Raw genomic sequence first — 19,412 nt, 5'->3', positions numbered from 1 at the left:
CCACTTTTCATTCCAAACTGAATTCCTCACAAGTCCTCTCAGGGCTTTCACAAATGCTGGCCTCTCTGCCTAGCTAGCTCTTCTCCCTATTCTTTGCCTGCCTGTGTCTACTTGCCATTCCTGTCTTGGTTTTCAGGGTGATAGCCCATCTCCACTCCAGTCTGGGCTAGATGCCCCTCCTCTGGATTCCCATAGCTCCCTGAACTTCTGTATCCTAGTACTCATCACTGCATTGTAGTTGCCTGGTTACTTGTCTCTATCCCCCACTAGGCCATAAGCAATGTGGGAAGGGACTGTGTTTTATTCACGGATGTATCCCCAGGGTCTAGAGCAGTGCCTGGCAAATAAAAGCACTCAGTAAATATTTGCTGTATGAATGAATGGATGATGAAGGTCAGGGGGCCCAACCCCCTCCAGGTCCTGGGCTCTTAAGATCATAGCTATCTCGGTGCTGGCCTAAAGAGCAAATAAGCTTTGGCTCCAGCTGGGGCTGGGGGAGGAGCAGGCTCTCAGACTGCTCCTGAAACCTGTAACTTTGGTTATCTGGCCTCTGCTTTTCTGGCTTGATAGGATTTGGGTGTATGATTAGACTGAGCATTTCTCCACCCAGCCCACCCTCCTAGAGCCCCCCACAAATTGACCTCACTGGGCCTGCTTTTATGAAAGGTTTATTCCTAGTGCTAGGTCCCAATCTTCCAGGGCTCTAAGCACAATTAAACTGGGTGGGTAGGAGAGGGGAAGCCCATTCAGATGCAGGGCCAGAAATGGGGCTCCCCATTCTCCCCACCCCTTTGGTCCCAGTCCCCCCTTCTCTGCAATGGGGACGCATAGAGGAGGGACAAAGGGTACTGGAGGCAACGTCATTGGCCCAGGGGAGCCCGAGAAGAGCTGCCATTGGCTGACAGGGCCTTTGAGGCTCTGCCATTGGTCAGGGGGCACACCCCAGGAGCTGGGGACAGGCCTGAGGAGTGATGCCATTGGCCAAGGAGTGGTTTTGTCATAGCCTTTGGCTGTGGAGTGGAAGGAAAAGATCTGGGAATGAAGCCCAGAGGCCAGGAAGATAAAGGACAGGGCAACAGCTGCTGGCCCTGCAAGCCCCCTCCCTACCCACAGCAGTGTGGGCAAAACTGGGTGTCAGGCCCCAGCCAGGGAAACGGAACCCAAGCCAGAGGGCAGGTGGCAAGGGAGGTCCCATGTCCAATCTCCCCCACCCTGGGACTGCCTCTCCCAATGTCCTTCTTGATAGCCAGGGTTGGTTAGAAGCAGCTCACTGCTCCTCTAGCCAGGAGGGTTTCTCAGCTCCTGGAGGCCGCAGCTTGATGTTGAACTGCTGCAGGGTCTGCTCCAGTTGTTTCTGATTCCCAGCAAAGTAGGCTGACACGGCATTGTGGAAGAGCAGCAGCTGCTTGTGCATCACCTTGATCTGGGGGTCCAGCAGGGTCAGCTGAGACTGAACTCAGATGCCCTTCTTGAGCCTGAGCCCAGACCAGGGGTAAATGGACTCTGCTCTGATGGTGCTTTAAGGGTGGGGGCTGACCTCCACTAAGGGAGTCAAAGGATAAGGGTAAATCTGATGGGAGAAACCTGATTTGATTTGCCCAGGCCTGGGGTTCTGGTACCTCAGCTCAAGGGACGATTTTTCCCCAGTTATGTTCCTGGGACCAGCAGTCAAATCCTCCAACAGAAAAGGGCCAGGGACTAGAGGGTGGGTAACTAGAAAGGTCCAGGAATTAAAGGGGTTGGGGGAAGATCCCACCCGTAAGCCAGGCTGCATTTCCCCATCCAGTGATGGGGAGGGTCTTAGGGGTAGGTCAGTGTTACAAATGGGAAGGCGGGCTAGGGTCAAAGGGGTGGGGTTGGCACCTTGTTTTCTTCCAGGAACTTGAGCTTGATGGCCACATCTCCCCGCAGCTTCTCATATTTGTCCCGATGGGCCTGGAAAGTGGCCTGGGCACTCTCGAGTCGACCACGCGTCCCTGCATCCCGGGGGCCTAGGCTCAGCTCCTCTAAGTCTGTTCGGTAGGCATCATATTCCAGCCTGGGGAAGGGGTGATACAGGCTGGTCTCCACCCCTGTGTCCTCCACACATACTCTCCTTTCCTTCCACAATTTTTATGACCTCAAACTTCCACCCATGCCAGCCAACTCCCAAAACCCTGGGCCCTGCTGGTGCCCACACCTGGCAGCCTCATACTGTTTGACAGTCATGAGAGTGTCTTCCATGGTCTTGGTGACCAAAGTGTTGATGCTAGAGACAAAGAAGTTCACAGCCCCTAGCAGTGTCTCTCCATTCTTGCACAGCAGCTTCTGTGTCTCTGCATTGTAGCCAAATTCCTCCTGAGGGCAGAAGGGGAGGATAGGCCTTGAGCAACAATTCCTACCTAACTAAAGCTATAGGGCCCTCATTCCCCTCCTCCCCCAGAAGGAAAAAGCCATCAAAACTGGAACAACCAAGGACTGCTCCAGCAAGGCTCTCTTAGCCAGAAAGTTATTGGGGCCACCCCGGGGATGGCTGGGGTAGGAGTATGGGAGTGGGTTCTCAGATAAGTTCACAGGACGAGAACAGGGAAAGCTAGTGCAGCAGGCAAGGGGCGGGGAGGGGGGCTCTGATTAGGCCGAGCACCGATGCAGAGAAGGGTTACTTGTGAGGCATCTAGTGTGCCGCCTCCCCCACCCCTCCAACTTCTGAACCTCTGTACAAACCCTTAGGCTGCCTCCACAGGTGAGTGCTGCTGGGGGTAGGGCTGGGCCTACCCTGGAGGGGTTCTCCCTCTGGGCTGCAGGAGGGAGGGAGGGAGGCTGAGGGCTGACTGCCTGGGAGGGCCCGGGCCCAGTCCCCCCACCCTCTTTGGCCTGACCAAGGCACCTGAAGCTCTGGGGACTTCTGGCTGAGGTCAGCAAAGGCGTCACCTAGTGCATGCTGGGTCTGCAGCAGGCTGTAGAGGTGGGCTGTCAGTGCCCGGCCCAGCTGCAGGACACTCTCATACTTGCGCTTCGTCTCACGCAGCAACTCAATCTGCAGCTCTAGCTCCAGGTCCACAGTCCGGGAGCCTCGGCCAAATCGCTCTGATAACAGCTGCTTTGTGCACTGATTGGGAAGTGGGGGAATAGGTCAGAGACCCTAGCACCCTGCCCCCCCAACAGGTATCTACCCTAGCATCCCAAGGCTCCTCGTCTCAGACAAGGATGGGAGAGTGGAATCTGGAAGATGGGGAAAAGGTACCCAGGGGAAGTCTGGGGAAAGGGAAAGGTGCTTAAATCCCACCTTATATGTGTTGATGCCCCATTTCTTGACGATGTCAAACTTTTCTCCAGCGATGCCCCGAGCCACCTCATCTCCCGGGCCAGCAGGAGTGGTACTGTGAGATGGATGGCGGCCAGACCCTAAAGAACCAAGTTCTTTGACACCAGCCTCTCTGATATAACCAGACATCTCTGTGGCTCCACCCATACTTCCCACCGACCCCACCATGAAATGACTTTCCACCGACTTCCCACCATGAAAATGACTTCTCTGAAGTAGCAGAAACTAGAAATTCTCCTACTCACTAGGAAGAACTCATACCTTGTGCCCTGAAACCCAAATCCCAATATATATCTGGCCTCCTCCTGAGATGGTGATGGGGGCTGGAGTGGGGGGAGGGAGGGAGTTGCTGATGTACAGGGGCAGAGAAAACAGAAGAAAATATGCTGAGTATTGGGCGGGAGGTCAAGGATGGTGGGTTCCTGACAATAGGAAATCTCATTGACGTTCTCATGTGGAATCCTAGTCAGTGTGAAATTCAGGGCTATTTGCTTCTCTAAACTTGAGAGTCTGAAGCAAAACTTTGAGAAGCTTCAGAGTTCCAAATAAGTCTCAAGCTCCAAAGCAGGAGAACTTCTGCAAAACAGTTCGTAATGTGATTCAGGTGGTGGCAGCAAAGAAAGGACAAATGGACACATCTCAGGGCTAAATGGCAAGCGGGAGCAGTTGGACAGCCCTAGGCTCTAGCCTTGGGCTGAGTAGAGTCCATTGGGCTTGTACTAGCAAGAGTTCCCAAAATCTCCAGACATAGTTCAAGCTATCTTAGGCATATCCTATACTCCCCAGAACCATTCCACTCCCTCTGTCCATTCAAGCTTCCTGTCCTGTTCTGATCATTCATACCTGTGGGGATGAGTCCATCACCAGAGCCCCCATAGCCACCAGACACAATGCTGGTTTCATTGAGGTTGGGTCCTGACACCATCACCTGCTGGAGGTCCTATAGGCCAGAGAAGAGGGGGGCTTCAGGAACATTGGGGCAGCTGAAGCATTTGGGGGGTGAGAACAAGCTTGGATTGAAGCATCACAGAGAGAGCACACAAGGGAAGTCTGCATAGAATCAGAATGAAGATATGTAAAGATTGGAGGGAGTTAGATAAGTTAGGGGAAAACTCCTGGAATGGGGTGAGAGCCCAGGGCTTATGATTTTGGACTCCTAAATTGAAACAATATGGAGAAGAATCAAACAGAAGCACCTGCTCCAGCCCATCATCCTCAGGAAGCTGCCCGGCTTCACCGTTCCCGTGGATGGGGATCTCCATTGTGGCTGCCTTCCCTAGGATCCCGTCCGTCATGGCTAGGGAAGGGATTGGAGTCAAAGTCTCCACCCCAGCGCCCTGCAAAGCCCAACACAGACAGTTCTGGAAACTAGCCAGTACTCCCGAAAGAAAAGTCTCCCCCACCATTTCAGAGATTTTAGAGGTTGTCCCAAGACTTGAGTATCCTGGGGTTCGGCCACCACTCCTTTCTTCTCGTAGATATGTATTTCTCCCCTCCAGGGTGTGTATCTTTCCACATGCACACCCAGGTCCCCAGTATCTTCTCACGGACCCCCAACCCCACCAGGACTCAGGTGATCACTCATGCGTTCAACCATTCAACAGACTACTATTTGAGGTCACAGCAGTGGCCAAGGGAGAGAAAGTCTGTGCTGTTTTGGAACTTACCCCCATGCAGCTGTTTCCTCCCATCAGATTAACCCCTTTCCAGGGCTCAGGAGCCTACTCCTCCCGCTCTGGTATGTTCTCCATTGCTTGGCCTCTCACACTCCCTTAGGGTTGCTTCCCCTTTCCTTCAGGTGGTCTCTCCCTCCTCCATCCCATGCACCCCCTCCTCCTGCAGCCCTCCCCCTGCAGGCCCTAGTTGAATCAGTTGGTGTCCGTTCTTGGCCTCTGGGAAAAGCCACATTTTCCCAGCACATAGTGATCCCTTCCAAAGTCAGTTATGTCCCCCAGGTGTGTTAGTCCCCGCCCCCCCCCACCCCACACCTGGGCATCAGGTGTGTCCTCATCCTTCCCCAGGGCTCTGTAGCATCTTTCCCTCGGGGCAGGCTCGTGCATTCAACTTCCCCTTGCCCAAGTATGTCCTTCTCACCTCGGGCCGGGCCGCTCTTCCCCTCAGGGCGCCAGGCCCGGGCCGCGCGGGGACCTCGGGCTCCAGTTCCCGTCGCGATCCTAGCAGCAGGTCAGGGACTCGGCGGAAGTGACGTCCCCTCCCGGGCAGAAGAAGCCGGCCACGTCGCAGACTATAAGGGCGGAGATGACGTTAAAGCCAGGGGCGGGGCGATCCTTGAGGCAACCCCTCAGTCCCCGGGGAGCCAGGAGAGGTCACTTCCGGGGCGTTACCAAGAGGCTGTGCGGAAGTGACGTGCGTGCGCCGGTGGCGCGATGGAGCCGCAGCAGCAGCAGCTGCAGCAGCAGCAGCAGCTGAGGAACGTGAGTGGGTGCTAAGTCGCGACGGGGCCATCAGTTCAGCTGGCATCTTCGTCCGTTTGGCTGGAGGGCGGAGGGTTGGGAACGTCGCGCTCTGGCGCGCCGTCCTGGGAAACCTCGAGGGCGCGGCCTCGAGGTGCCCCCTTATCGCTGGGCTCTTTGTCCCCTTCTCTCCTAGTTGCGGGACTTCCTGTTGGTCTACAATCGGATGACGGAACTCTGCTTCCAGCGCTGCGTGCCCAGCTTGCACCACCGAGCTCTGGACGCTGAAGAGGTTAGGTGGGGTTCGCCGTAGACTGTCCCCAACCTCCACCGCCCCTACCTCTGGCCCGGGCCTTTCCATGACCCTTGTCCCTTGGCTAGGGATGGGACGGACACCAGTGGACACCAATGCTTCACCCTGTCTTCCTTCCAGGAGGCCTGTCTGCACAGCTGTGCTGGGAAGCTGATCCATTCCAACCACCGCCTCATGGCCGCTTACGTGCAGCTCATGCCGGCTCTGGTACAGCGCCGCATCGCAGACTACGAGGCTGCCTCAGCTGGGCCAGGTGTTGCTGCAGAACAGCCCGGAACCTCACCATCAGGCAGCTAGGAAGGGAGGCGCTGGATGGACCCTCAAACTGAAGGAGCCAGTGGACCTTGGGCTGGATGCAGCCCATATATAGAGTGAGGGGTTGTCTGACAGCTGGGTAGTATTGCTCCTTTTCTTGGAGCCAATAAACCCACTTTTGCACTGTTTGATTTATGTTCTGGGCAGGGAAGCTTTGCTCGCTTTATTGGCCCCATCCTTTATCCTGTCAGCGCATATCTGTTGGCTTCAGCCCTGGCAGTGGAGAAATTGGCTTCTATGTGTAGAAGGAAAACCTCAACATTTCCTGGCACCTGGTTAAAACAAGGCCTGGGGGTACAATTTTTTCTTTTGTAAAGAGTTTATTTATTCACGAGACACACAGAGAGCGGCAGAGACATAGGCAGAGGGAGAAGCAGAGGCTCCCTGTGGGGAGCCCGATGCTGGACTTGATCCCAGAACCCCAGGATCCTACCCTGAGCCAAAAGCAGACGCTCAATGGCTGAGCCACCCAGGTGCATCTAACTTAATTCTTTCTTTTTTTAAAGATTTTGTTTATTTATTTATTTGAGAGAGAGAGAGAGAATGAGCAGGGGGAGGGGCAGAGGGAGAAGCAGACTCCGGGCCTAGCAGGGAGCCAGATGCGGGGCTTGATCCCAGGGCCCTGGGATTATGACTTGAGCCAAAGACAGACACTTAACCAACTGCACCCAGGCACCCCTGTGGTACGATTTTAATGTTAGTAATAGCAATAGGAAGTTGGTTCCTGCCCAGATGGCAGAGAAAATAAGAGCTCTTCTTGTTGTCCTTCACTTAAATCTGACTTAATGGTTTATTTGTGAGCTGGGTGTGCATTCATTTATAACTCTTTTCATGGGCTCTAAAGAATTCTCCTAAATTCAGGGGAAGGAGGAGATACCTAAGAATAACAGATCAAGAAATCACAGGGTTTTTGTATGCAGTGCCTTCTGGAAAGTCAGTAGCCCCGTAACTGAAATGAAACCTGTAAGATTTCGGGGTGTTCTGGAACTTCAGCCATTTTCCCAAGTTGTTATTTTCTTATTATTTTCTGTCTTCCCCAGGATGAGCAGTAAAGCTTTTACACAAAGAAGGTCTGTGTGCTTGTCTTCAGGAGCAGTCAGAAAGGGGGAACTTGGAGGACCATATTCTACAATATAGCCAGACCCAAGGAACAAAAGCTCAGGGGAGAAATAGATGATGATGGTTATGGGGAAAAAGATAAAACAAATCCTTGGGACCTCTTTATCGTTATCTCCAAGTCTATAATCTAATTCCAGCTCTTCTGTCCTCTACCCATCATTGTTTTCATTGTCCCGGTTTTGTTATTTCCATGCTGAGCCTCTCTATCTTTCTCTCATTTATTGCCCTCATAAAATTTACTTGTGCCACCATTCTAAATGGCCTATCACCCCATCACCGCATTTTCTTGCCTCCCTTGTGTCCTTTTTGTATCATTCCAGCTGTTTTACCTTTTCTGTTCTTCTGTTCAGACTGCTAGACAAAAACACAGCTGTGTAATGAGTGGCACTAACCATTCAAGGTCTCCAGCGTCAACCAACAAGCAACCCTTTGTGGCTTCCTGGTATATTTTTGTCTCCAAATCACCAAGGCAGTTAGTTTACACCTTTACTGCTCTTATCCCCCATTTCACGTTCAGCTATCCTCCATCAGGGGACCATGTTTCATTTTTTACGGAGGAAATGGAAGCTCTTAGACATTGGCTCCCATAAAACTCCTTACAACTACCCACAAAGCAGACATTTTTTCCCCTATGTGGATCAGGAAGTTGAAATTCTCTAGTAGCAGACTTTATTAAGATACAGATTAAGATATTAATCTGTATCTTAATATTAAGATATTAATATCTTATTAAGATACAGATACAGATCTGGCTTTAAAATCCATGCACTTTTGGGCAGCCCCAGGGGCTCAGTGGTTTAGTGCCACCTTCAGTCCAGGGCGTGATCCTGGAGACTGAGGATCGAGTCCTGCGTCAGGCTCCCTGCGTGGAGCCTGCTTCTCCCTCTGCCTGTGTCTCTGCCTCTCTCTCTCTTTGTCTCTCATGAATAAATAAATAAATAAATAAATAAATAAATAATCTTTTTTTAAAAAATAAAATCCATGTACTTTTTATTACACCAGGCTGCCTCTCAAAATATCCATTGAGCCATCTGATTTGTATGGGTTCCAGTGCTGGTATATGTCCTGCTTTATCTCAGCCTTTTTTTTTTTTTTTTTTTAGATTTTATTTATTCATGAGAGATGTAGAGACAGAAGAGAAGCAGGCTCCCTAGGCTGCTGCAGGACTCGATCCCAGGACCCTGGGGTCACACCCTGAGCTGAAGGCAAATGCTCAACCACTGAGTCACCCAGGCATCCCTATTTTAATCTATAGCAAAACTACAAGTAAGAGATATTATTCCCCACTTAATGGATGAGGAAGCAAGAATCCAGAATGTATCAGAGCCCCATGTTTACGTAGTTACCTCTTGAGAAAAGTTGCTCCAAATAGCTTTTCATCTCTTTAGTTCCTATATCTTCAACAGATGGTTGCTAGGAATGTACAAGCTGCTGACCAGGAAATTCCCTACTGAATGGGTTTGTGTCTACTCATTAAAATTTTCTCCTTGGAACGTAAAACTTCAGCTAAAGCAGCTTGTGAACTTAACCAGTTCCAAGACAGGAATGGAGACCTTGAATACTGTGCTGCTGGTGGGAGGACTCTTCCGTGGACATTTGCGTGTACCCTTGCAGTAAATTTCCATTGCGAATCATCTGTTTCCATGTCACATAATTACTACTTGCTGGAGAAGGGCTGAGAAAGATCTGTCTTGACTCTAGAGGCTATGTTCTTTGAATTTCCAGAATTTATATTTGTTTGCTCATGTGCACCCAGCCTGTCCCTAGGGATGAAAAAACAAGTATCCATCCCTTAAGTTTTTAACCTCTTCTTCCCTCTCTGTTTATAAATACGTTCAGTACGTAGAAGAACTCTACTGTTGCTACCTATCTCCTGTAGTCACTGACATCTTCCTCAGGTCTCATCATAAAGTGACGTCCATTGGCGTAATGAAAGCAGTGTGATGTTTCAAGCACGACACAAGAATTTTTTTTTTTTTTAAGATTTTATTTATTTATTATGAGAGACACAGAGAGGGAGAGGCAGAGACACAGGCAGAGGGAGAAACAGACTCCATGCAGGGAGCCCGACATGGGACTTGATCTCGGGTCTCCAGGATCAGGCCCTGGGCTGAAGGCAGCGCTAAACTGCTGAGCCACCTGGGTTGCCCACGACACAAGAATGTTAACAAAGCTTTATCCCTTATCACATCATTTTGGAGACAGAGTTGATGTTCTTGCCATTGTGACTTCAGAACTTAACTGCCTATTCCTTTGCAAAATCAGATTCCTTTGGGCCTATTGAACTATACTACCCTTCCTCATTACTGGTCCTTAGGAACCACTGCTCTCCTACTTTCCTCGAAATGGCTAGCCCTTGGTTTTCCTATCAACCCCTTGGTACTTTAATGTTACTGGATAGTCCATTCAGTATTTTGGTTTCTCAGTCCCTTTTCTCATTCTTCAATAATTTCCACTCTGTCTTATCCACCCACTCCCTTAGCTATGTCCTAGCCATTGTCATTTCCCCCAAACTGCTCCATCTTTAATACACTATTTACTGACTATTCCTTCCACTTTGTTTATTGATTTATTCCTTTACTATTATTCTTTGGTTTTGCTGGAGCATTCAAACCATTGATTCTACCTTCATTCCATTAACACCTCTGTCTTTAGATTCCTATCCAGCTTAAATTCCAGTCATTCTCTTGGAACAGGCTACTCCTGTTTTTTGTCATCTCTTTGTTGGACTCAGATAAAATGAGGTATTTGTCTGCCTGCATTTGGACAGCTAAAAGCTGAAGGAAATCACTACAGAGCAGATTTATATCACTGAATTTGTGGTTACCAGCATCAAATGGAGTCTCAACCCCTATAATCCCACTAGATTTTTCCAGTCTCCGATGCTCTCTGCAATGACTTTTTTGAATCAATATTCTTAAGCCTGTTATTACCCTAACTATTCTCTTCAATTTTGTGCAGGTAACTTTATTTTTTAATATATAGGTAAAAAAAAAAAAAAAAAAAGCTGACAGTTGGGAGCTACCACAAAATCTCACAACAAAACTTGGTCACCCACCTGTATCTGCATCTTTCTCTCATTCCCTCCATCTAAGCAGGGCAAACATGCCAATGCCTATTCCTGCTCTGAATTCTAGTCCTTCTTTGGGAATCTCTGACTTTTTCCTATTTCACTCTATTCTCACCATCGTTCAAACATGCTAGAAACTCCCCTGTTACAACAAACAAACCACTTCCTTTATTCCTCTCTAGGTACTATTATTTTCCACCTTACAGCTTAACTTCTTAAAACAGTTGGATACTGTGGCTCTTCCCATTCCCGTTCCTCCACCCAGTCTATTTTGACATCAATCTTTATTCTATTGAAATTGTTCTTGATGAGGTCACCCTGGCCCACCAAATGACTTTCATATCCCTGAATTCAGTGATGATTTCCCAGTCCTCACTTACTTCATTTCTCAGTAGCATCTGGTAAAATGGACTAGTTCCATTGTCAGTCTTTCACTGGTGTCTGATTCCACTCATGGTTCTACTACTTTCACCACAGCTTCATAGCCTCCTTTGAGGATCACCTGCTTCCAGCCTTTACATCTAAAGGTTTCTCTAGGGCCTGTTAGACATTTTTCTAGGACAGTGTCCTCCCCACTCAGCTTCAGTTATTCATGCCTCCCAGATCTCTCCTCTGAGCAACTTGATTGACATTCCCACTTAGATATCTCAAAAACATCCCCAACTCAAAGGTTTTCCTCATCAGCTTTCCTCCAATACCTAGTACTTTTCCAGTTGCAGAAGGTAGAAACCTCACTCAGTTGCCAAATTCCATCTGTTTACATTTTACATTTCTAAATATCCCCCTTAATTCGGTCTGCTTCTCCCCATTTTTGTAATCTTCCAACAGGGTCACTGCAATTGCTACTTTACCTCACATCCACTTCTGTGTCTCTCCAATCTATTCTCCAAACATAGGTCAGAAAACTGATGCTTAAAACCTCACAGTAGCTTCCCATTCTTTTTTTTTTTTTTTTTTTTTTTTTTTTATTTATGATAGGCACACAGTGAGAGAGAGAGAGAGGCAGAGACACAGGCAGAGGGAGAATAAGCAGGCTCCATGCACCGGGAGCCCGACGTGGGATTCGATCCCGGGTCTCCAGGATCGCGCCCTGGGCCAAAGGCAGGCGCCAAACCGCTGCGCCACCCAGGGATCCCTAGCTTCCCATTCTTAAGATAAAAATACATTCTACACATGATCTTTGAGACCCTGCATGATCTGGCCCCTGCCCACCTCAGCTTTATCTCATCATTGATTATCAAACACGAGACTCTCAGTACTGTTTGTTGTACTGAATTGCACCACACCTCACTTGCTCCCTCCCTCTCTGCTCTAAGCACATTGCCTCCAAAGTTCTTCTGTCACGTACTATTCATTCTCAGGGCCTTCGCACCATTTCCTGGCTTGCGGTGCTTTCCCCTCACTTTACCTACTTAACTTCTAACGCATTCTTCATGAGTACTTAGTGTGAATGCTCTTTCCTCAAATAACTTCTCAGACTCCAGATCCCATAATTCCTCATGTTTGTGGCAGGTAGCAGTTCTAACAGTTGATAGTTCCTCATGAGGTCACAGTTCATGGCTGAATTGCTCACTGTTGTATCCTTATCACAGTGGCAGCACATAATATGTGCTTGGTAAATATTTATTGAATGAACATCTTTCAGTTTCCTCCCAGCTCAGTCTGGGAGGAAGAGAACGGCTTTATATCAGAAGAGACAGAAATGATTCTGCATTTAACTTTTGACCGTTTGCCAATGATTTAGAAGTTTTTCATTCCTAGTCTTACTGGTTGGTATCTTGTCCTTAATATTCACAGATCACTCAAAGAAAGGGATATTACCTGGGTTGGTCTGACCTAACCACATGAACTTAAAAGCAGAGAGATTTCTCTGGCTGGTTGCAGAAAAGAGTCCAAGCTTGAGGGGCACCTGGGTGGGTGGCTCAGTCAGTTAAGTATCTGCCTTCAGCTCAGGTCATGATCCCAGTGTCCTGGGATTGAGTCCCATATTAGGCTCCCTCTTCCTGGAGAGCCTGCCTCTCCCTCTCCTTCCCACTTGTGCTCTCTCATGATCTCTCTTTCAAATAAATAAATCAAATCTAAAAAAAATATATTCCAAGCTTGAGAAGGTTTTGAGGCACTGTTGATGGCCTGAGGATGAATGTGCCATATGGCCAGGAAGGTGGGTGGCTTCTAGGACCTGAACATGGTGCCCAGTTGATGGCCAGGAAAGAAACCAGGACCTAGTCCTACAACTGCAATGGCTCCAATCCTGCCATCAAGAATAATCTTGGAAGAGGACTCTTCTCCAGGGTCTCCCAATAAGAACTCAACCCAGCCAACACCTTGATTTCAGGTTTATGATACCCTGAGCAGAGAACCCAACCAAGCCATGCTGGACATCGATCTACAGAACTGTGATAAATTGGTGTTTGTTTTTAAGCTGCTTTGTTTATGGTAATTTGTTACACAAGCACAGAAAACTTGTATGTGTCCAACTTTGGCTTTTATATGAGGGAATGAGATGTAAGGCATTAGTGAGTTTTGAGCAGAGGAGTGACAAGAGCTGCCTATATTTGAAAAGGGTCACTGGCTGCTCTGGAAAGAGCAGATAGGAGGGGCAAGGGTGGAAGGAAGGAGTTCAGTTAGAAGGCTATGGAATAATCCAGGTGAGAAGTGACAGTGACAGGCAAAGGTGATGAGAAATAGTTGGATTCCACATAGATTTTGAAGCTATAAGCCAACAGAATTTGCTAAAGGATTCAACATGGGATATAGGGTAAAGTGGGAAGGAAGAGAGGGAGAGAGAAATCTAAGATGACTCCAAGGTTTGACCCCAGTAACTAGAAAAATAGACTTGTCATTTTGGGGGATGCAGTAAAAGAAGCAGATTTCATTTGCCCTGGGGAGAGGGGTGGTAATTAGGAGGCTGGTTTGGATATTTTAAGATTTTAAGTTTGAGATATTTATCAGATATCCAAGTAGAGCCAATAACCAGGCAGATGGATATACAAATCTGAATTGCATGGGGATCCCGGGGTGGCTCAGTGGCTTAGCGCCTGCCTTCAGACCAGGTCATGGTCCTGGAGTCCCGGGATCGAGTCCCACATTGGGTTCCAGTCCCACATTGGGCTCCCTGCATGGAACCTCCTTTTCCCTCTGCCTGTGTCTCTGTCTCTCATGAATAAGTAAATAAAATCTTAAAAAAACAAAAAAACAAAAAAACAAAAAAAAACAAGGCTGGATTGCAAAACAGAGGTAAAACCCTATCATACATACACTGAATTTTTTTCCCTTTTTCTTTACCTCCCTCCCTCCCTTTCTCCCTTCCTCCCTTCCTCTTTCTTTTCCTTGTTTCATCATTCAGACCTTCCCACCCCCGATTTTGGCTTCCTATGATCAAGGATTTTGTCTTATTGTGGGTTTTCTTGAGGGGGACAGTGAGGTGGGGTTGGTGGATATGTGGATGGCGTTTGGGTAGGGTCCCAAAGACTTAGCTTGTTGGTACCTGGTGCTAGTGTAGGCGCTCAATGAATAGATAGGCACATGGATTATACCTTCCCACGATGCCCTCAGGATTGTTACTTCCCCAAATCAACCGTGTCATTCGTTTTCATACCCAGCCAGGCTGATCGCCTATGCCCAAGTTGAGTGGGCAGCCAGCGGGTTTGGCCGCGACGCCGCCCTTCCCTGCCTCCGCCCTAGCCCCTCGCCCCGCCTGTGTGTGACCCCGGCCAACAAGGATGCCGACCCCTCCCCTTTCCGGCTCCTCGGGTGTCCCAGCCGCATTCTGCTGTTCGTGGGTAGAGGCTCGGGCCTTTCCGGACCAGACCGGACGTCTAACCGTTCTAACAGCCATAAAGGGATGATGGAGCTGCGGGTGAGTCCACAGCTTGCAATCCACTTCTCTTTGCCTGGAGACCACCCTTGCCACCGCCGCCAGAAGATCCTCTCCTCCCACACTCCCATGCCCCCCCTGTCCTCCTCCCGTTCCTCCTACCCTACCTCCTCCTCCTCTCAGTTTTGTTTGTCCTTTGCCATTTTTTCCTCTGGCCACTCCCCCCAACCTCATCTCCACCAAGTAGTCCTCAACAGCCCCCCACAGCCCATGGGCAGATGGGACAGGGCTTTGTTGCCTCTGAGTGATGACCTGTTTCTCCCCTTCAGGCCATTGCCAGGCTCCACTCCCAGTGATGGTTCCCTGCTGTTACAAGGTTGTTTGAGTGAGCCCTTTCTGGGTGCTTGTCACTTTGTCTCTGCAAGTGATCACTCCTATGAATGCCAGTCTCTGTGTGGGCAGCTGTGAGTAGAGTGAGCCTCTGCTGGGGACCCAAGTCCCGGTTCACCAATTTCTCCAACAGGCAATTGGGATGAAACCTCACCAGCACCTCAGTCTCTCTTCCCTTCCATTGCCTACTGTTCCCCTTAGGCCAGGTGAGAGGGATTGTATCCTGGGTGGCGGGAAGGAACTCTTGCGCAAAGTGGGCTGCCACCTCTGCCCTGGGCCTGCTTCTTGCCAGTCTTTGGGGAAGCTGTAGGGAGAGTTGTCTTCTGCTGTTCTGGCTCTGCCTGCAGCTCCATCCATTTTCCCGTCCTAAGTCACTCCCTCCCTCTTTCACCTTCCCCCTAACCCCTTAAACCCTGACCATCCCTGGTCCAGAGCCTAAGGCCCCTTCTCTTACTCCTCTCCTGGGCTGGGCCAAGCAGGTGAGACCCAGCAGCCAGGAGCCTGGAACTGGCAATCAGAGCCTGAGCAGTGGGCAAGGTCAGTTCGACAGCAGTTGAATGCCCAGCTCCTCTTGGCCTCAGAGCCAAAGAGAGGTTCATCTCCTGAAGAGGCATTATCTGAAGACCTTGAATCCCAGCATTCCATCTATGTTCCAGACGAAGAAAAGCAGCCCTGGGACGGTCAGAGGAAACAGAGGCAGTTCTTAAAGGCAGTGACCCAGTCACAGCAGCCCACAGTGCTGGAGCTCCTGGTAGCTGAGCTCCAAAATCTGTTCTCAGCTGTGCTGAAGGATGGCAGTCCTGCAGCTTGGCACTACCTGCATGCAGTGTTGCGTCTACTGCCTCCATATCGTGCATTACTTGTTGGTCGCCTTGATTTGCTGCCCTTCCTGGAACAGTTGTCCCACTGGGCCCCCTGGGTCCAATCCCAGCTCCAGCTAGACCTGCTAGATGCCATAGAGCAGGCCTTTCCCCCAGATACCTCTTTGCTAGAAAGTGCCTCTCATATTGAGTGCTGTCCCCAGAAGCAGAAGTTCCATCATGGGCCCCCACACCCAGCCTGCCCTTTTGTACAGGCCCGGTGGGGTGGGCAGCAAGTAGGGGAGGAATTGGCTACATGGCTGCGACCATTGACACTGCCTGAGCTACAGCACAGCCTGGGTATTGTTGGTGCTCAGGTGGCCCTGACAGAGACCTGGTGGGTAGATGGCCTAAGCCTTCTGCCCTTGGCACTGGCAACAGACATCCCTGTACAGTATGAAAGCCAAGGCACTGACAACACAGCGGAGGAACCTGTTGGAAGAAAAGAGACTAAGTAAGTGAGGGGCCCAGACTGGGGCTTTAAGCAGAGGAGAAAAAGAAGTCAGTGTATGGGTGTTTCTAGGACTTGGATGTCCAGAACCAGCTCAGCTCCCTGTTGATTTTAAGCATTAGCCTGACCACAAGCCATGCTGGTTGAAGCTGCTTCTCTCTTCCTTTTTGTCTGCTAATAAACCAAGTGATCTTAGTGTTCATCCTCATTGGGCAATGCAGAAATTTGTGAAAATCAAAAGTCAGCAATAAGGAAGCCAAGCTTCAGAAAACAGCTTGAGTTTCCAGAGTGTCATTCTTTCTCAGATGGTGCTAGAAGCTTCCTGAGTTCTTTCTCTTACTTATTCATAAACACTGAGCCTTGTCTCTGGGCCTACCTAATGTTGGGTGCTGGCTTTTGGGTACAGGTCCTTCTCTCAGGGTGCCTTTAGGTGAGTGGTGATCTAAGGGCCTTCCCACTCATGTCTATGTGAGGTAAGCCAGCCCCAAAGCAGATTAGAGTTGGCAACACTGCCAAATGGGACTTTCATTCTGACCCTTCCAGAGTCTTCCTCCTGTGCTAGTGTAGGTATCCTGGCCCCTTGAATTCTGATTGTTTCCCCCAGTCTGGCTCTTGTCACTCCTTTCAGAATTTCAGAATGCCTGCAGAGACCTCCTCTTCTGAGAGTTCTAAACTCTAGCATGAGAATTTCCCCCCATCCTCTGGCCTGATTGTCTAAGTGCTTTCCAGCTTGTCTAGGACACTCATTGTCTGGGAAGAATGGTAGCTTTACCTTTAAACTAGGTTGGCTTCCTCAGTTTTTGCTTTAAGTTTATGGATGGGTCAAAGTTTTCCTAAAGACTTGGAGCCATAATGGTAGACAGATAGATAGGCTCCTGAGGCCCTGATGGAACAATTTATCTCTTCAATACTATCAGCAGACTCTTTAAAAAGACCTGCCATGTGCTCTGAGTATGATTCCTTTCCTGGGAGAATGTAACTAAAATGATAATGGGCTGAGATGTTGAGAGGGGTTAAGTTCTAAGCCTTCTCTTTGGACTTGGTGATAAGCCTCTGAGGCCCAGCTAATGTGGCTTAATTTGCACAAAGTTCTCCAGGCCTGTTCCCCTAGGCATCTGTTCATTCAATAAGTATTATTGGATCCCCAGTATATTTCAGGAACCGCAAGATGCTGGAGATACAGAATTGAACAAGACAGACTCAATCTCTTTCTTTGGGGGTTTTACAGTTTAGTTAGGGGAACAGATATTAAGTTGGTACCAGTAAAATATAATTACAAATTGTAATAAGTGCTATAAAACAGGGAACACTGCCTTTCCCCTGGCTACTCCTCTGGGTGCATGCATGTGTATATGTGTGTGTGTGTGTGTGTGTGTGTGTGTGTGTACAGGTAGGGGAAAGCACATCAGAAGGGTTTGAGTTTAGATTGGAGTTGTTAACAAAATATTATGCAGGTTATAAGGTGAAATAAGAGGAAAGTTTCAAGGAAAAGGAAGCAGTCAGTAGTATTAAATGCTACTGAGGCAAGTAAGACAAATCTGAAAAATGTTCATTTGTTTTAGTAACAAGAAGTTGATGAGAGTGATTTATTTCAGGGGAGTTTTTTGAGGCAGAAGCCAGATTTTAGTGTATTCAGGAGCAAATGAGAGATGAGGAAGTAGAAATCACATATTATTATTCTTTCATGAAGCTTGGCTTGAAAGGGAGAGAGATAATAGGATAATAGTGGTGTCTGGATAGGACTCTTAAAAAAAATGGAGAGATGTTCATAGCCCTTCAAGCAGTGCTTGAGAAGTGGGTGTTCAATCAATATTTGTACAGTGAATGAGTAAATATAAGCTAATAGTAAGAAAAGGAAGAGATTGAAAATACATCATGAAGAGGTGATCAGAGATCCATAGCACGAATGGAGGAATAAGTCTTGGAGATAATAAAGGACATTGCTTCCTCTCAGGTTGATTAGGATGGGATTAGGATGGGAGTCTGTGCAGATAAATGTGTGGGAAGGCAGCTGAATTGAAGGAAGTTAGTTCATGGCCAAGAGCCTCAGTTTTCTCTGTGCAGAGAAGGAGGCAGAGAAGGGGATAGAAAGAGGCCTGGCAGGGCTGGGCATGAGGGTAGGTAGAAGCCTGGAATAGCAGCCGAGGAGTCTGAAAGAGAAAGCTGCCTGAGGACTCATATGAAGACATCAGAGCAGAGTAAGCCCATAGTTGAGATTAGATACCAGGAATCCATAGAGGCGCTGATATTTCTGGTTCCTCAGTCTTCTGAGCCAATTTAGACCATGTAGCACTTTAATTGTTGAGGAAATGAAGCTTTAGTAGCTATTATACCATTAAAATATCCTGATCTAACATCAAAGGTACAAACCCTATCGTTGATATGAATTTTAAAATACGATTACACTGTTATCCCTGGGGTTACTTGTTCTGTTGCTCTAAGTTTGAGTCAATTAGTGACATTGGTATACTTGACTAGTTAATTCTAAGTTTAATTATTCAGATTTTTTGTTTGTTTGTTTTGTGCTCTGAGGTGACTCCAACCAAAATTATTAGTCCAGGTGATTGGTTTTTGGTTTCTTGGATAATTAATTTTCATACCAGTTTTGTTGGCTGGTATTGTGGAAAGGTGAGAAGATCGAGAGTACTGGTGCAGGCTTGAAAGGGTCAAAGGATGCATCATTGGATTCTAGCTAGAAAGGAAAAGATGTGAAACTAGAAGTTAGGTGGTGATGAGGGAAGAGCAAGAGTCACAAGCATGGGGATCATGCAGAATTGGAAAGCAGGCATAATGGGGGCAAAGATAGATCTAGAAGGTTAGGAAGGTTGCCACTGAGGAGAAATCCAGAACTGTGGGCTTGGAAGGTAAGGAGTTGGGAAAACAAAGTATTCCCATTACTTTTACTCAGTATTAAGTAATACTGACTTCATAGTTATTACAATAAATCCAGAATGATTATTCACTTATCAGAAAGGGAAGGGTTGCTCATATATAGGTCTGTGTGAATGTAGCTGTTTGACTATATTTGCTCAGTATGTGAATACCTTTGGGTATAGATGGTAGACAGGCTCTGAGAATACCACATCATATCCTCTTAGGTACCTGATCTAGCTCCTCTTTTCACCACTAACAGTGGCAACTTGGTCTCTTTTCTCCTGATTTTTTATTGTACAGGTCTCAGCTTGATCCAGAAGTTCCTGGGAAGAAGACCTTCCAGAAGAGAAGCACTGTCTTCTCACTTCAGACTTCCCTCCTGGGTAGCCAGGTGATGACCATTCTGAAGACTGAGAGATACCTGAAGAAGATCCACTTCCTCTATCTCAATGTAGCTCCCAGCCGGTACTTTAGGTAAGAGCCTA

General features: G+C 48.3%; 3 protein-coding genes across 4 annotated transcripts in view; 2 read left to right on the top strand and 1 right to left on the bottom strand.

The window, feature by feature from the left end:
* Nucleotides 1–652: 652 nt before the first annotated feature.
* On the bottom strand, nt 653–5,557 carry ARFIP2 (ARF interacting protein 2). 2 transcript variants are annotated; one of them, XM_077866683.1, is made up of 8 exons: nt 5,399–5,557; nt 4,501–4,641; nt 4,148–4,244; nt 3,266–3,384; nt 2,867–3,088; nt 2,180–2,337; nt 1,864–2,038; nt 653–1,423 (listed from the first exon to the last, which is right to left on the bottom strand). In XM_077866683.1, exons 2-8 carry the CDS (start codon nt 4,597–4,599, stop codon nt 1,268–1,270), a joined length of 1,026 nt encoding a protein of 341 aa, XP_077722809.1. In that variant the 5' UTR covers nt 4,600–4,641; nt 5,399–5,557; the 3' UTR covers nt 653–1,267. The 2 variants fall into 2 exon arrangements, with proteins under 2 accessions (XP_077722809.1, XP_077722810.1); XM_077866684.1 differs by lacking the exon at nt 2,867–3,088.
* Nucleotides 5,558–5,587: 30 nt separating this feature from the next.
* TIMM10B (translocase of inner mitochondrial membrane 10B) lies at nt 5,588–7,415 on the top strand. Its single transcript, XM_077866686.1, has 3 exons — nt 5,588–5,739; nt 5,915–6,010; nt 6,152–7,415. The coding sequence occupies exons 1-3, from the start codon at nt 5,692–5,694 to the stop codon at nt 6,326–6,328; spliced, it is 321 nt and encodes a 106-aa protein (XP_077722812.1). The 5' UTR covers nt 5,588–5,691; the 3' UTR covers nt 6,329–7,415.
* A 6,655-nt stretch (nt 7,416–14,070) lies between these two features.
* DNHD1 (dynein heavy chain domain 1) overlaps nt 14,071–19,412 on the top strand; it is a 79,472-nt gene continuing 74,130 nt past the window's right edge. Inside the window, 4 exon segments of the mRNA XM_077866672.1 lie at nt 14,071–14,394; nt 14,682–14,948; nt 15,222–16,056; nt 19,228–19,401. Coding sequence (XP_077722798.1) covers nt 14,885–14,948; nt 15,222–16,056; nt 19,228–19,401 — 1,073 coding nt within the window. The 5' untranslated portion in view covers nt 14,071–14,394; nt 14,682–14,884.

The sequence above is a fragment of the Canis aureus genome, chromosome 23 (genome assembly GCF_053574225.1).
Source record: "Canis aureus isolate CA01 chromosome 23, VMU_Caureus_v.1.0, whole genome shotgun sequence".
In the NCBI taxonomy this organism is placed as follows: Eukaryota; Metazoa; Chordata; class Mammalia; order Carnivora; family Canidae; genus Canis; species Canis aureus.
This window is presented reverse-complemented; position numbering and strand designations above follow the sequence as displayed.